The sequence below is a fragment of the Camelus bactrianus genome, chromosome 11 (assembly GCF_048773025.1).
Source record: "Camelus bactrianus isolate YW-2024 breed Bactrian camel chromosome 11, ASM4877302v1, whole genome shotgun sequence".
NCBI classification, from domain to species: domain Eukaryota; kingdom Metazoa; phylum Chordata; class Mammalia; order Artiodactyla; family Camelidae; genus Camelus; species Camelus bactrianus.
Window position 1 is genome coordinate 65314545 of NC_133549.1, and position 13967 is coordinate 65328511.

The 13967-nt window shown below is 40.6% G+C and overlaps 1 protein-coding gene across 3 annotated transcripts in view; it reads left to right on the forward strand.

Annotated features, from left to right (window-relative positions):
• The window catches only part of STOX1 (storkhead box 1), a 44380-nt gene that overhangs the window by 28651 nt on the left and 1762 nt on the right, over window positions 1-13967 (forward strand). For 2 of the 3 annotated variants that reach the window (XM_010951675.3, XM_045514228.2), the window contains exons 2-3: window positions 9132-9284; window positions 10506-12861. In XM_010951675.3, coding sequence (XP_010949977.2) covers window positions 9132-9284; window positions 10506-12861 — 2509 coding nt within the window. The remainder of the gene's footprint in view (window positions 1-9131; window positions 9285-10505; window positions 12862-13967) is intronic. The other variant, XM_074374111.1, reaches the window with a different exon arrangement.

Below are 13967 nucleotides of genomic sequence, written 5' to 3' on the forward strand. Positions count from 1 at the left end.
GGCATCCACAAACTTCTGAGAATGGCATTCAGGAGTGGGACCCAGGAATACTGACTTCCAGTCCTAGCAGTTGTAGCCCTCATGTTGGATTATGATTGCCTCCAGCTGCTGCTGTTCCACTAGGAGCCCCTTGGGGGCGAGGACTGTGTCCTGTTCACTGTCGTATCCCCACTAACTGCCATATAGTAGGCACTCAATAAATATGTGCAGGATAAGGAATGATTGAAGGACTGCCCTGTTACAGTGTCAGTGTGTTATGAGTGACTGATGTCATACCATGGCAGCCACGGATTAAGTATTTCTTAAATAGTCCATGTAGGAAGGAGACTGTATCTCGAATGGGTGGGATTAGAGAACAATTCATGGGAAAGTCAGCATTTGAGACAGTCTTCCTGACAGGATTTTGAGATGTGGGGAAGAGTCCTTTAGGTGGAGGAAATGGGCACAAGGTCGTCAAGATGAGAAAGTACAGACTATTCAGCGAGAGGCCAGTTTGAATGGAGTGAAGACATACCTGAAGGGAAATATTAGATATTGGAGAAAAAGGACTGTTGCCAGATATGACTGGCAAGTATTGGGTTAAATAAGTTAGGTTTTCAGTTACAGTTCCTAGAGCCTTTCACAATGTCCCTGTGACTCAAGCCACGTTTCTTAAACATTTGGGCTTTGGGACCAATTTCTTACAAAGCATTTCATGGAATGACTTCCACAGAACACATTTTGGAAAATGCTGATCTAGTTCAGCTCCACATTTAAGACAAGGAAGCTGAGACCCAGAGTGCAGAGGTGGCTTATTCAGCACCTCATAACAGAACTTGGATTAGAACCCAAATCAGATGGCTTGACCTCCAGTAAATGTTCATTTGTAATGTGAAGACTATGTGTTTATAAAGAACAGCTTCTTCATTAAAGGTCATTACAGGGACTTTTATTTATCTGTTACTACTCAAACAACAACCTGGTGCTGAAATACCCCCAGTTTTGTACAGTGGTATTTTATATTCATCACTGTGATGCTGAGCAGAGGTGAGAGCTGTCAGTCACTGGCCCTGCCTCTGCAGACTCCACAATCTTGGGTTCATCTTAAGTCAGCCTCAGATTTCCCTGGAGGGCAAAGAAAGGATGTTTTTCTGCACAGCCATTTTAAGGAGACACAGGGACTGCAGAAGTTTACAACCTGTGCCTCTTTCCTTAGCTTTTCCTTGCCCCAACCCTTATACCTACCTGCTGCAGTAGGCAGGATGGCCCCCAAAGATGTCCACATCCAAATCCCTGGAAACTGTGACTATGTTACCTAATATGGCAAAAAGGACTTGGCAGATGTAATTAGCTTATGGACTTCAGGGTGATTACCCTGGATGATATGGGTAGGCCCAATCTAATCACATGAGCCCTTAAAAGCAGAGAACTTGCTCTGGCTGGAAGCAGAATCGAAGCAACAGAAAGGCAAGTCGGAGAGAACTGAAGTGTGAAAAAGACTCCAGGCTGTTTGAAGATGAAGGGGGCAACATGACAAGAAATGCAGGTGACTTTAAGTTGCTGAGGAGAGGCTCCCGTCTGACAGCCATTGAGGGAACGGGGAGCTCGGTTCTCAGTCCAACAACTACAAGGAACTGTTCTGCCGAAAACCTGAACAAGCATGGAAGCAGATTCTCCCCCAGAGCATCCAAGGGCAGCCCTGAGCCCAGCCCCAAGCAGCGAGCAGCAGCACCCGTGGAAACCACCAGACTTCTGACCTGTGAGATACTGTGTTGTTTTAAGCCACCAGTTTGTTTTGACAGCCTTAGAAAACTAACACACCTGGGTATAGTCATTAACAACCAAAGAGGAAGCTGTGAAAGGAATAGAGGTTAGGGAAGGGCCCCACAGGGCCTGAAGAACTTCGGGACCAAGTGTGAATGAATTTTAGCATTTTTTAAAAGAAATCATCTGGTTCCAGTCATTCACATCCTTCCCTCCCAGCCAGGTGTCCCTGTATCTCCGTGGGGGGAAGGCTGCTCCCTGAAAGGGCCAACTCTGTCTTTTCAGGCATATCCATGTGCTGTGACAAGCCAATTGTGAGGTCTCTGTCATAAACGGTCCAAGACCTTTGCAGCTCAACTGCTGGTCAACATCAGTGGCTATATCACTTGAAAGCAAGGGGCCTCTAATTTCCTAATCCTGACAGCTTGAAGTGTGTCTGTTAAAGAGGATAGCACTAAGGACTCCTGCTGTTGAACAGCCTGGCCTTCTGAGGGAAGCCTTTAGCTTTTCAACAGAGGGCGTTTCCCAGAAGGGAGGGGAGCCATTTGTCTGGGAGTTCAAAATAAACCTCTCTGAGCTTGAGAAGGAATTTCAGCTTCCATCATAGATAACCCAGCTACCCTTAGATGTACAGCCAGTTTCTGAGTCTTGGTACTCTTTTGTCTTTCAGTGTGAAGGAAAGTGTTTGCGTTCTTTTGTTTTACTGAAATAAAAGGGAGACACGGAGAGGGGTTTGGTTTTGCTAGCCTGAAATCTTTCTTCTTTTTGTTCCCATTTTGTTTGGTTTTCTGAACCTATTTAAGGTTATAACACAATAGATCCAATTATTTAAAGTCATGGAAATTTTTGCCCAGTGTCTAATCTCTGATGAGACATACATTGTTACAGAGTACTTTCATTTTTAAAAGTTCAGGATTAATTTTAATCTTAAAGAAATTTGGAAATTCAGTACTGGATAAAAGTGCAATTTAGAATCAGGGAAGCTTCTTGGATTACATAGAACAAAACATCCCTTTTTATTAAGCCTGGGTGTATCTGCAGGCTGTTTTATTCATGCTCTATTGTCATCTCTACTGCATGTAGACGATACTTTTCCCACAGTGTGATTCAATACAGGCGCCCAGAAAGATCCTCTCAGATTTCATGTGTCCGGGTAATTAGCTGAGTTTGAGTGTCTCAGTTAAACTGTTTGAAGGTCAATAATGCATGAATTTCTGGCAGACTGCCTAGCACAGAGTCTATAAACACACTTGTATAGGGGACTAAACATTTTTAAAATAGAGAAAATTTTGTGTTTTAAATATGAAATAAATAATGCTAGGATTAGTTTTTCCTAGAATTTAATTTTATGGCAAATTGACGTTTTAGTGTAACACTAAAAGTTCTGTTGTGAATGCTTTCCAAATTGCCAAAGAAATATTTCCTCTTTTTTTGTGTATTTGTACACACTTTCTTATGGATCTTAAAATCAAATTCAAGCACTGTATATTAAAATGAAAGAGTTTTTCTAACCATCCTTTAGAAAAAACTCAGAGTTTAGATTCCATGAGAATGCCCTCTTGGAATTTGTTTCGGTGCCTTAAAAGCATAAGATAAGTGTAAATATTGCATGGTAAGTTAATTTTTTTCCCCTAAAGGTAAAGTTTTTATGTAAAGCTTTAATTTTGTCCCTGACATTTAGGAGCGTTCAGATATCAAGATAAACACTCAGTTTTGATAAAGATGCTTTTTTGAAGGGTTCCCCCCCACCAACGCCCAGTGGATAAAGCAAATACAGGCTTGGGAGAGGCAGGTTGTAACTTAATTTTGGTTCTGCCTTTCTCACTTGGAGAATACAAAGTTTAGGCTTGTTTTAGTTTTATTAAAACTTCCAACTGATTATCTGTAGCTGGCAGATTTAGGAGTCTGGTGTCCCGGGTTGAAGATTCCTCCAGTACCGCGGCTCTTGGTTGGGGGAGGTGTGCTGGTGCTACGCCAGCTGCCTTCTCTGGGTCTGGTGGAAGGCAGTCTTGCTGTGTCCGTATTTGTCATGAATGTACTTCTTGCTGTTTTCACCTTGGGGCATGAGTATTCGCACCTCATGAATTGTCCAGGAAATAGCTCTTCCAGCCACTCTTCTTCACGGTTAGACAACAGCCAGGATAGGGTATTTTTCTAGAGGAACTTCGTGTCCTGACATGAAGATGCCACCTCCTTTTCCTCAGAATTTTGATGTGGTCTTTGATGGCACCAGATTCTTGAGCTATTATCACTAACTCCAGGAACAGGCCATACCTCCATTGTTCTGCTCCTATTGGCCAGGGGCTTTCTAGGCCACTGTTACTAGGCACCCGGGAGCAGAAATTGATTGCCTGGGGTTATGTGAATTTATGTCTATCACACAAGAGACTGATGCTAGTCACAATTCTAGGATCCCAAGCTATGAGGGGTCTGCTCTGGACTGTACTGGATGTCATTGGCTTTCGATAGTTAAGAGCTCCATATTTTCATTTGCTCACTGGGTATCTACATGCTACATATGTTTAATTTGCATTGCCCTGTTTTTTTCTTTCCTAGAAAAGTAGAATTTTAAAGAATAATTAAAAAAAAACCTCATATATTTTACCTCATAATTTGGGAATTAAAAAATATTATATACCAACTAAATCCTTTGGGGGTACAGCACAGTAGCAATGGAAATGTCCTTGCAGAAAAGGTGGCATTAAATGTAGCAGGCGCTACTCTGTATGGTTCTACTTTGTTGGTATTTTTTGTGAAACCAGTCTTTGAGCATAAACATGTTTCCCATTTCCACAGCCCCCAAGAGTACAAGACTGTGTAAACAGAGAGAACATTGTTGTGAACTGTTTACTCTGGCCCACAGGCTCTCCTAGCCTTCTGATCCCTGCTCAGCTCAAGGGTCAGAGGTCTGCAGCGGGCCTGGACTTAAGGGTGCTTGTCAATTACTCCGCAGTAGTGGAGGGTAAAGCCCAAGGGCTAGCCTTCTCTTACTGTGAAATCTACTTATTTCTATACATGGCATCTTTTACACAGAAATTTAATATTTGGTGAAAAACTCTGTAAGAGTTATTGCATTCCAGAAACCCAAGTGCAAAAGTAACTGAAACAAACTATGGCTGCTGCTCGAAAATCATTCCCACATCTGTCACAAATATTCCCATGTCAGGATTCCCTCTGCTTTCCTGCACAAAAAACTCTTGATGATTTATGCACCTGAAGACGTATCTTAGCAACGGCTGTGAAGGAAATGTACTGAGAAGCTTTCTCTAGGCTTTGTTTAGAGGGAGCTCCACAGCAGACGTTAAATGTGACTTAACATGTTCTCTGAAAGGCAGTTGACACATAGTTGTAGTAATTTTAAAAAGAAGAGAGGGCATTTGTCTTTCTAGTTGGTAGGAGATTTATTTACTCTTTTAAAATACACATCCCCACACTATGGTAGGAATTATGAAGAAAATTTCTAAATATGTCTTTGGATTTGGCAAGCAGTTTAAGGATTCTTTAACAAAAAGTTTGGGGTTTTTAAAATGTAAGAAAGAGCTTCTCTTTCTCATACATTTCTGCTTGGTAACTAAAAGTAGTGCTTTCTGAAAAGTACATTTTAACTTACTTGGAAGTAATTATAGGTATACAAGGGATTGCAAAGAAATGTACAGGAACATCCCATGCATCCCTTCCCTCAGCCCCATGAAAAATCTATTTTGACTATTCATTTTCCCATGGAAAGAGGAAACACGCTTAAGGATTGAGCTAGCAAATGGGCTGCTTCAAGTCTAGCCCAAAGGTTCATTGGAGACCCTTTATTGGACCCCAGTACAGCTTCCTTGTTTCATTTGCACAGAAATGGGAAGCCACCAGCAGGGGGCGCAGCAGGAGCACCAGACATGCACTGCTTTTCTAAGCCACTCATCTCTGTTTTAATCTCTATCCTTCCCACCCCTATCTAAAAGTTCAAAGTAACTGGGTGTACACTAGAGTTGAGGTGAGGCTTGAGTGCCTATTATGCGGTTGAGCATATCGTTTTCAGATTTTGCCCGCTTCTCCAATACTCTAGTCTTTAACTTTCTAGGAGAGGAGACCTCCCCCCCTCCCTTTTTGAATTAAGGACTTCTAAGTCCACATGAAGTGGGGCAGGTAATCAATTTAAGATCACATACAAGAAAAAAGTCACTTAGACTCTCTTGGAAGATGGGAAGGAGATATATGTTTGTTTTAAATTAAGCACATAGAGTTAAATATGTTTAAGAAGCAAAAAAATATGTGCAATTGTACTTTAATTCTGTATTTGGCCAGGTTGAGGAGGGAGAGGAAAGAGAAGAAAGTAAATCTCAGATGCAGAGGGAAAAAGGAAAAGCAAAGAGGGAACGAAGATGGGGAGAAAGGCTTACCAGCCTAGCTCAGAGGTAGAGTTTCTAGGAGGATTTTGAGTTTTAGGTCAGTTAACATTCTACTCGGACATTAAGTTTCATAGCATCATCTCTTATCACTGCCCTTTGAAATGCTACTTAATTAGCCATTCATCCTAGCTTCTCAGAATGCTATAGGTATCTTAGCATCACCCAATGGGACAGCACCAAGCAGGCCAAGAGGAGAGCCTTCCTTAGGCTGCCAAAGCAGACAGCAATTCTCCCCTGTGTTGCGACCTTCCAAGGTCAAAGATGCCCCAGCCTTCCAAATAGAGACGTGTAAGTAAACAAGGAAACAGAGCAATGTGATCTTTAATAGCAAACTGCTTATCAGGTTCCTGATGGAAGTCCTTTATCTTTCGTGCGGTAAGTCCTGTGAGCCACTGACCAGCTTTAGCTACAACCCTTTACACTTGGCCATTCCTCATCAGTTTCCTTCCCCCTCAACAACCAGTGCAATGTATTGGCTTTTTCATTGTCACTGGGAAAGTCAACTGCAGGGTATAGCCAGGTTTTCTAACTATTTTGGCTTCCCTCTGGCTACAGTTGACTCCTATGCAGCCCTAGGGCCATGTTTATTTGTTGAATGATTAGTTACTTCAGCTGATACTATGGATGTCAACACACTGGTGCTACTCAGACCAGCAGCATGGACATCACCTGGGAGGTTGTTAGAAATGCAGAATCATAGGCTCAGGTTCAGATCTTCTGAATCAGAGTCTGCCCATTAGCACAATCCCCTGGTGATTCTCATATGCACGCTGAAGTTTTAGAAGCACTGTTGGCCTCCCTGACTCTCATCCTTTTCTATTCCCAACTGCCACTTCATCTACCAGACACCACACTTAAATCGCCTTGAGACTCGGGGCTCCTTCATAATCTTTGTATTCATTTTTCAGTGTCCTAGTGTACTCTGAGACTAACTGTTCAAACTCCCTTTCTACTCTTCACCTCCTCATTCCCATTTTTTCCTCCTCCCATTCCTAGTTCTCCCCAACTTCATGGAGATCAGATGACCTTGCTGTACTAATGTTTTTTTCACCCTATGCCTCAAGATATTTCTGGTCTTCTGCCACTCTATTTTCTCATATCTCAGATGAAGTAATATTTATCTCATTTCTAATATAGTTCTTTTATCTGTGCCTTTTGTACATTTTCCCTTTCCCTTCCTTTGGGATATCTTGCTGTTTTATTGGTCTCCTCTCTCTCAGAATCATTTCTGTCATCTCCAAAAAGCCCTTCCTTTTTGCATCCAAATGTGCAGAGATTTTAAGAAAATCCCAGCATACACACACACATTAACATTCACTTGATCCTACTCCTTTGTAGTTTGTGTTCTGTTTCTCCTCTTTGACAATCAGATTTTTTCCAAAAAATGGTCTAGAACAGTGGTTTACAATTGAGGCAGTTTTGGCCCCCATACCCAACTCCTTCTTTCCAGGGACTTTCGGCAATGTCTGGAGACATTTTTGCTGCAACTGTGGGAAATGCTACTGGCATCTAGAAGTCAAGGACACTACTAAACATCCTACAATGCACAAGACGGCCCCCTACAACAAATAATTCTCTGGCTAGGGTGACCAACCATACTGGTTTGCCTTCAACTTTCTGGTTCTAGCACTGAAAATCCTGTGTCCTGGGAAACCCCTCAGTCCAGGGCATACTGGGACAATTGGTCACCCTGCACCTGGCCCCAAATGTCAAAAGTGCCGAAGATGAGAAACCCTGCTCTAGGAGGAAGAGCCATTAACTTCAGTTTTTTCTCACCAACTCCCTTCCCTTCAATCTGACATTTAATATCTGTTCTTTCCTGTGGTAACAATTCTCTTGAAAGTCACCAATGTCACCTTGTTTCAATCAAGTAATCCAGTTGCCTTTTCTCCAACTTTTTGATCTCTTTCAAGCACTTGACTCTACTGATTGGCTATTCATTTTGAAGGGTTTTTTTTTTTTCCTCTTACTCTTTGTTCTCTCCCTCCTGCCTTCATTACTGTGCCTTCTGTCTTTTATGAGTTCCTATTTCTACTATCTCTTAAATGTAGGTAGCCCCTCAGTTAAGTGTTCCTTGGCTTTCTTCTTTACTCGTCTATTAAAGAATTTGTTTTACGCCTGAGCTTCAGCTCTCATCCCTATTGGTTGATTCCCAGATCTCTCTCCTGAGTCCTAGTCCTTCCTTTCCAATAACTGAGGGGTTCCCTTGAGTGTCCAGAGAATCTAAAACTCAACCTAATGGCATTATAAGAAGAACATTTAATACATTGGCAAAGAGGAAAGGCAATATGGTCTAGCTCTTTTTTCTAGCCTTATCTTCCACTTTGGTCTGATATTACCCTTAAACTCTCTCCAACCAAGATAACTCTAGCCGCCTCTTGTGTACTTTGTACTTCCCTCGCACCATGATTTTGCTCCATGTATTCTTGCAAATTGGAAATGACTTCTGCCTTTTCCTTCTTCAAATTTTCCTAATCATTCCAGTCAGGAAAATGCGGAATGATGAAAATACTGGATCAGGAGTCAGAAGATCTATTTCTGTCACTACTTGCTTTTAGGCCTTGGGCTCAATTATTTGAGCTTTCTATTGTTTTACATACTTTAAATAAAGAAATAATAATCTCCTCTGTGCCTGTCTCAAGAAGCTAATATGAAAAAATGCTTTGAAAGATGTGAATTGCCGCATAAGCATTGTGAGACCTGAACTCCGGTAGCACTTGGTGCCTTTCATTTGGAAACGATCTCTTGCTTATAAAGTAGTGACAAATATTACAAATTTCTTAAAAGTAGAGGTCATAACATACAGCCTTTTTCTTCTGTAGTTTCTATCATCGCACATGTCATGTTGGCAGAATCTGAGTAAGGACTGGTGAAAGAGGAGCAGTTCCACCTGCTATTCAGTTTTTACTCTTGTTCACTAATTCCAAACATTTTATAGTGTATCAAATTTTTCACCTTTCCTTTTTTTTTTTTTTTTAATCTCCAACTTAGGTGATGTCTTTCCGGTGCAAATGAATCCAATAGCTCAATCTCAGTTTATACCTTTGGCTGAAGTTCTTTGCTGTGCAGTATCCGATATGAATGCAGCTCAGATTGTGGTAACACAGGAGACACTCTTGGAACATCTGATGAAACATTACCCAGGTAGGGTAATGAGTTTTTCTTTCTGAGTTCATTGCATGTGTTTGGTTTCTTTTTATGTCATCTTAAACACGTAAATGAACTGGGTGATACTCCCATTTTTTTCTATGATTGAATCTTATGTTAGAGCCTTGTCATAGAAAGGCCTGCCTCAATAAACTTGATATGAGTTTTTCTTTTATTTCCCAAATTAACTTTTTCAAGAATAATGTTTCTGGTAACAAATAAGTCACATGTTATAGAAAGGAGTGCAAAAACATTCATCTTCTCCCCTGACGTCCTATTCTTAAATGGTCACTTCCCAGAGGTGACAACTTCTATCATTTATAGTTTCTCATGTATACTTTCATAAATTGTATTTGAATATGTGTATCCTTTTTAAATAACAAATTGGATCATTCTACACATTCTCTTTGCACCTTTCTTTACTTTTTTAGCTTAAAGACATAGTTTGGAGATCTTTCCATACGAGCATATATTGATCTATCTCATCCTTGTTATAGCTGCGTGGTATCCAAATGCATGAGTGTCAAAGAGCATTTTTATCTTTCCCATCATAAACTATGCTTATTGTAGAAAAATCCAGAAAGTATAGAAGAGTAATCACTCACGTCACCATTCCCCCAAGGAAACCAATGTTGATACGTTGATGTATTCTTCCGGTGTTACACATTTTACACACTGTTTTCACAATGTAAATATAGTTTTCAACCCTGCTATTTGGAAAGGGAATTTCTTTTAAAGTTATTTTGTTACCTTCTCAGTTTGTCAAACCTCCATAATCCAGATGTCAGGTAGTTTGCCCTCGCCCAAGCACAGACTAGTTTTCATTTTCTCTTTAGATTCTTACTAAGATTTAAGCTATGAAATTGTGGTTTTCAAAAACTTCTATGTTTGCTCTCAGGACTTTCCTTAGTCAACACTTAAATTTATAATGAGGTTGTGTAACTTGGTGTTTGTATTTGAGTGAATTCAGATTTTTTTTCTCTACTTAATCATTAACCTAGACATATGCCTTTGTGTAGACAAAATTATATTCCTGTTACTCAATTCAATTATGATTCTTGGTAATGCTTCTTTCACATTTTAATTACATTCATTAACTATGTTCCAATTAGCTTGGATTCAGCAAGCATATGTGTGGTGACTTCTGAGCTACTGATTTCACTCATTAAAATGTTTCTTATTCAGAATCTATCAATGTAAAATGCTTGTTTATTTTAGGCACTGCAATTCCATCTCAAGATATTCTCTATACTACTCTGGGAAGTCTGATTAAAGAAAGGAAGATTTATCATACTGGAGAAGGATATTTCATAGTTACTCCTCAGACTTACTTCATCACAAGTGCAACCCCCAAAGAAAATAAGACAGTCCTATCAGATGAAAGCCCCCGGATGCCAACTTCCATCACATACTTGGTGAACGTGGAGAGCTGTGCAGAGTTTGCCAAAGGAAATGCAGCCCCCATTTCCCACTGTCACTCTTGCCGCTGTTTCCCTGATGTGTGCACTCAGGGTGCACAGGAACCACCGGCTGCTGCAGAAGTGACTAGCAAAGGCCAGAAAGGTTTTGGAGAATCCAAATCTTTGGTACAGAATCGAGCAGTTTCAGTGTCTGAGGAGAATCAGGTCTGTGAAAGCGCCAAACCTTTGGCACACAGAAAAGACAGGGAAAAAGTCAAGAAGTTTGGCTTTAGCCTCTTCTGGCGCAGTATATCCAGAAAGGAGAAGTCTAGAACGGAGTACAGCAGTTTCTCTGCTCAGTTCCCACCAGAAGAGTGGCCTGTCCGAGATGAAGATAACTTGGACAATATCCCTCGAGACATTGAACATGAGATAATCAAACGAATCAATCCCATTCTGACCGTTGACAACTTAACCAAACATACTGTCCTAATGCAAAAATACGAAGAGCAGAAGAAATATAACAGCCAGGGCACTTCCACGGGTATGCTGTCAGTTGGGCATAAGTATCTTTCAAAAGTGGGAATTAAGAAAAGGCAGGGCCGGTCTATAAAGCCTCGAAGGCAGGGCCAGTCTCATAGGGAAAGACACAAAACCAGGAGTCAGCGAAGTGGGCCGCAACCAGGAAGCATTAGACGGGAGAAATACCCCAAGCTCCCGGCTACACAGCCCATCCCCAGAATTAAAAGCCCAAATGAAGCAGTAGTTCAGACACCACTTGATGAGAATCCATTAGTGCTAGGTTCTCATTTGTTTTACAAAAAGCAAATCAGTAATCCTTTCCAGGGTTTGTCTCACCGAGGGATCCCTATAACCAAAGGGTACAACATCCAGAAGACTAGTGATCTGAAACCCAGTCAGATTGCACCAAAGGGAAAGCCTTTCCAAAGGTCAGGGTCTTTGGATTCAAGAATCTTTGAGAATGAAGCCAGACAGCCATGTGCAGAACAGTGTAATGATAAATTGAGAGCAGAATCCATTTGTATGACTAACTTTACTGTCAAACCTATCAGCGATGACTTTAGAGATCCCCTCTTAAATTGCTGTCAATGTAGTGTTTTGCAAAATGATAGTAAATGCTGTTCCTTCAGGGAAAGAATGTTGAGATATGATGTGTATGGTGGAGAAAACAAGGCAATCCCTGAAGTCTTGAGGAAAAGTTATTCCCACTTTGACACATTAGAAGAGACAAAAGAAACACAGCATGTCCTGCCACCACGAGGCTCCTCTTCCTTAGACCAAGCATTCTCTGCTTGTAGATTAGTTGATAAAACAATACACCAGTTCCAAAACCTTGGTCTTTTAGATTACCCGATTGTTGCGAACCATTTGAGACAACCCGAGAGACAAGACAGAGACTCAGAGGAAAGTGTAATGAAAAAGGTATTTGTCCAGGAAGCAGAGACTGTGAGTCCAGAAAATGAAGGGCTTTCTGATGATGACCAGGTCTTGTATCAGAAGGAAGTGGAAGATGATGATGGGGCCTGCAGTTCCTTATATCTAGATGAGGATGACTTTTCTGAGAATGACAACTTAATTCAAATGCTGCCTGGCCACATTCAGTATCCCTTTACAGGGGGAAGCAAGTGGAATCACTTAGGGAAACAAAAGGTGACTGAAAGGTCTCTGACTGGGTACATTAGCAATGTAGGTAGGTCTGAGCCTCATGCGCTTGAAGGAAATGAACATTACAAACCCACTGGGTTGCTCACTAACCCAGGTGAAGGCCAAAAACCTAATCTCTCTGCTGAAAGCTGTGTCTTCAGTTCAGGGACCCAGTCTGGTTTTAACTATGAAGAGGAACTCAGTGTAGCTAAATGTGTACAGGCTTCATCACCTGCCGATGGAAGTGTATTTGATTACTGCAACACAAGGAAAGCTGCTTCTGAGGCTGAAACTCTCCAAGACTGTCTTGGTGACACAGGAAAGAAGCCAGCTAGCTGGAGTCAGAGTGCTCAGAATCAGGAAATGAGAAAACAGTTCACACAAAAGTTAGAACTTTTCAACACTTCACATATGCCCGTGTTGGCTCAGGAGATCCAAAATGAACTCAGTCACTTGGAAGGAACAGAAAATCATAGCATGGCAGGAGATAGTGGAATAGATTCTCCACGGTAAGTGCACATAAAAGCATTTGATTAGCCACCATCCCACAGGCATTAGTAAAATCAAGGGCAAACTGAGTTACCTAGTGGGAGACTCCTGAATAAACTTTATAATGATAGAATTCTGCCAGCCTTTACTGAATAGGTTGTTTAAAGTTACAATGAAATCTTTTATATAGTAGGACAGAGTACACTTTTAAATGTGAACCAAGATTTGACTGTTCCACTGCTACTAAATCTTGAAGTATTTCTAAAAATAGGAAGGAAAGTGGTTACCATAACCCAAGCACTTCCTGAACTCAGGGTTGGAAGTGTTCACCTGTATTGCTGGCTCTACACAAGTTGAGAAATAGATGTGGCTATTTTCTACTAATACTGTCCATGCCAATTTGTTTAAATAACATTGCTCTGATTATAAAAATAATATGGTCATAATAGAACATTTAAGAAGTACTGAAAAGTATTTTTAAAAAAACACTATAATCACCCCACCACCTAGATTTTTTTAAAAGTCCTTTTATATTTGGTGTATTTATAACACTTTAGTCTCCACATAGTGATCTATATAGTTTATCTATTGAACTCATACTGTAGTTACTATTTTGCATGTTGCTCCTTTCAAAAGAATACAATGAACAGTCCCCCCAGGTTATTAAATAGTTTTCTAAAAAAGTTATCTTAAAATTTGGCATATATCTTCATTAGTTTTTTTAATTATGTAAAATTGTTGTGTACCTCCTTAGAAACAGTAAAGTAATACAGAAATGTAGAAAGTGAAACTGGAAGTCTCCATTCCCCAACCTTTTCCATTCCTGTCCCATAGAGATTGTTAACAGTTTCGTACATATTCTTGTAGGCTTTTTTTCATGTATTAATAAATGTGATTATTATTTTTTTAATGGAGGCACTGGGGATTGAACCCAGGACCTCCTGCATGCTAAGCATGTGCTCTGCCACTGAGCTGTTTCCCTCCCCTCCACTAAATATAATTTTTCAACAACAAATCATACAGAGCTGTGGCTTTCTTTTTCCACCTAACTTACCATGGATATCCTGCAATCAATACATACATATCCAACTCATTTTTAAAAAATGACTGCTCAATATTCCATTGT